Source organism: Palaemon carinicauda, chromosome 5 (genome assembly GCF_036898095.1).
Source record: "Palaemon carinicauda isolate YSFRI2023 chromosome 5, ASM3689809v2, whole genome shotgun sequence".
Taxonomy (NCBI): Eukaryota; Metazoa; Arthropoda; class Malacostraca; order Decapoda; family Palaemonidae; genus Palaemon; species Palaemon carinicauda.
The window spans coordinates 110019040-110021539 of NC_090729.1; the positions used below are offsets into that span (position 1 = coordinate 110019040).

The 2500-nt window shown below is 33.0% G+C and overlaps 1 protein-coding gene across 1 annotated transcript in view; it reads right to left on the reverse strand.

The window, feature by feature from the left end:
- LOC137641071 (glutamic acid-rich protein-like) overlaps positions 1 to 2500 on the reverse strand; it is a 26498-nt gene that overhangs the window by 15325 nt on the left and 8673 nt on the right. The window contains exon 3 of the mRNA XM_068373516.1: positions 2330 to 2500. This exon is cut by the window's right edge and continues 1758 nt beyond it. Within this exon, the coding sequence (XP_068229617.1) occupies positions 2330 to 2500 (171 nt within the window). The remainder of the gene's footprint in view (positions 1 to 2329) is intronic.

A 2500-nucleotide genomic window follows, 5' to 3' on the forward strand; every position in this document is an offset into this window, starting at 1 on the left:
TAATGAGCATCATTAAATGATGGTAAAATAATAAAAAATAATTCAAATGCTACTGAAAAAAATATTAGACTGGCATAATTATGAAAAAGTAATCCGCCCCCCCCCCCTTGAAAGGTAATCACTACTGAGAAAAACCATTAAGTTGAAATGATAATGAAAAAGCAGCCCCCCCCCCCAAAAAAAAAAAAAATAATAAATTTAAACATTATACACTTAAAACAATATATTCTGAAATGATAATAAAAAAAAAAAGTATCCAGATTCATTACATCATTCGTATATTTTCAAGATGAAAGTTGACCACAAATTCTGAGGCATCACTAATAACTCCGATCCTCTTCCAAAAGGAGACAAGACATCAGCTGGCGGTCCGTCTATCAAAGAGGTCAAAGGTCAAACCCAATTGCAGACCTTTTAAGAGAACCGACGGATCACACAATTACCGATAGTGAATTACGTAACTTTCACTCAATCCAGCGCCTCTTGGCTCCCACTGTGACCCAGATAAGTTTCAAGTTTATGGGATGATTTAGATTCTTTTACCATTATGAGTTTAATTTGGACGTGAAAAACTGATCAAAATTCACATTATTCATTTACTAAAACCGAAAAAAAATATATGTTAATTTTCTAAGATATTCTTTTGGATTTAAGAGCTAAGTTTGGATGTGGAAAACTGATAGAAATACACATTATTTTTTTCTGAAAATAATACACGCCAATTTTTCAGATATTCTTTAACCTTATGAGCTTAGTTTGGAAGTGAAAAACTGATCGAAATGAACATTATTTTTTTTACTAAAACTGAAAAAATATATTTTAATTTTCTAAGATGTTTTTTAGCCTTATGAACTTAGTTTAGGTATGAAAAACTGATAGAAATATACATAATTTTTTTTTACTAAAACTGAAAAAAATACATGCCAATTTTCTAAGATATTCTTTTCGCTTTAAGAGCTAAGTTTGGAAGTAAAAAACTGATCGAAATACACATTATTTTTTTTTTTTTTACTAAAACTGAAAAAAATATGTTAATTTTCTAAGATGTTCTTTAGCCTTATGAGCTTAGTTTGGACGTGAAAAAATGATAGAAATAAACATTCTTTTTTTTTTTTTTACTAAAGCTGAAAAAAATATATTTTAATTTTCCAAGATGTTCTTTAGCCTTATGAGTTTAGTTTGAACGTGAAAAACTGATCGAAATGCACATTATTTTCTTTTACTAAAACTGAAAAAAAAATACATGCTAATTTTTAAGATATTTTTTAACCTTATGAGCTTAGTTTGGAAGTGAAAAATTATTAGAAATATACATTAAGTTTTTTACTAAAACTGGAAGAAATATACTTTAATTTTCTAAGATGTTTTTTAGCCTTATGAGCTTAGTTTCGACGTGAAAAAGTGATAGAAATACACATTATTTTTTTTACTAAAACTGAAAAAACACATAATTTTCTTACTAAGATTTTCCCGGATAAAATATACGCTACCATGGTCTACGCGATATCAGGCAGGGCAGCCGATCGGGGCTACGGTCTACTCCAAAAATAAAAGCAAAGTCCTTCTAAAAAAAAGGCAACTGTGCTTACCCCTGTGACGAACTGAGAGAAGGTTGTGACTCAAAGGCAGGATGAAAGCAACTGAGTAACTTTATTAAAGAACATCCGTTTTTATATATGTGAACTCCAGGCAAAATGGGCACAAAAGACATAACAGGCAATTTCATGTTCAACCGACACCGCACCGGTTAACAGTTAACGGTGAGAAAAACAGACATGTTATTTCAGGTTCTTTTTAGTGCGAGGGGAGAGCGAAGATACAAGCATAATATATACACAAAATGAAATGTCGTTACTATGTACGATCGTGTGACACACGGTTGGTACACCCCATACAAATGGAAAAAAAACACGTTAATAGAAGAATATTCCCGGATGGGAATTATAAAAAATAAGAACAATATATTTTTGTGTTCAATATAAAACTCAATATATAAACTACAGGGACACTCAGTAGAGCGCAGACCTCCGCCGTGGCTGCTTATTTCTCGACTTTTTGCTCGACCTCGACCTTGGCCTTTGACCTTAACATGTATTAATTGGCGTGGATTTTCATAAACTCAAATATGAACCAAGTTTGAGGTCTCTGGGACAAGGATGTCCAAACGTACGTCTGATTATGTGAATTGGACATTTTGCTTAACCATGACTTTGACATTTGACCTTGACCTTCCAAAATTTAATCATTTCCAGCTTCTTACGTAACAGTTAATCCCTGCAAGTTTCATTACTCTACGATTAAAATTGTGGCCAGGAAGCTGTTCACTAACAAACAGACAAAACGGGGCGATAACATAACCTCCTTCCAACTTCGTTGGCGGAGGTAAAAACCGTGGACGGGATTGCGACGATGTAGAGGGGCATAAACTGTTTACCCGTTTCCTCCTACCTATATCTTTCTCCTCCTTTTCTTCTACTTTTTCTTCTTCTTCCTCGCGTGT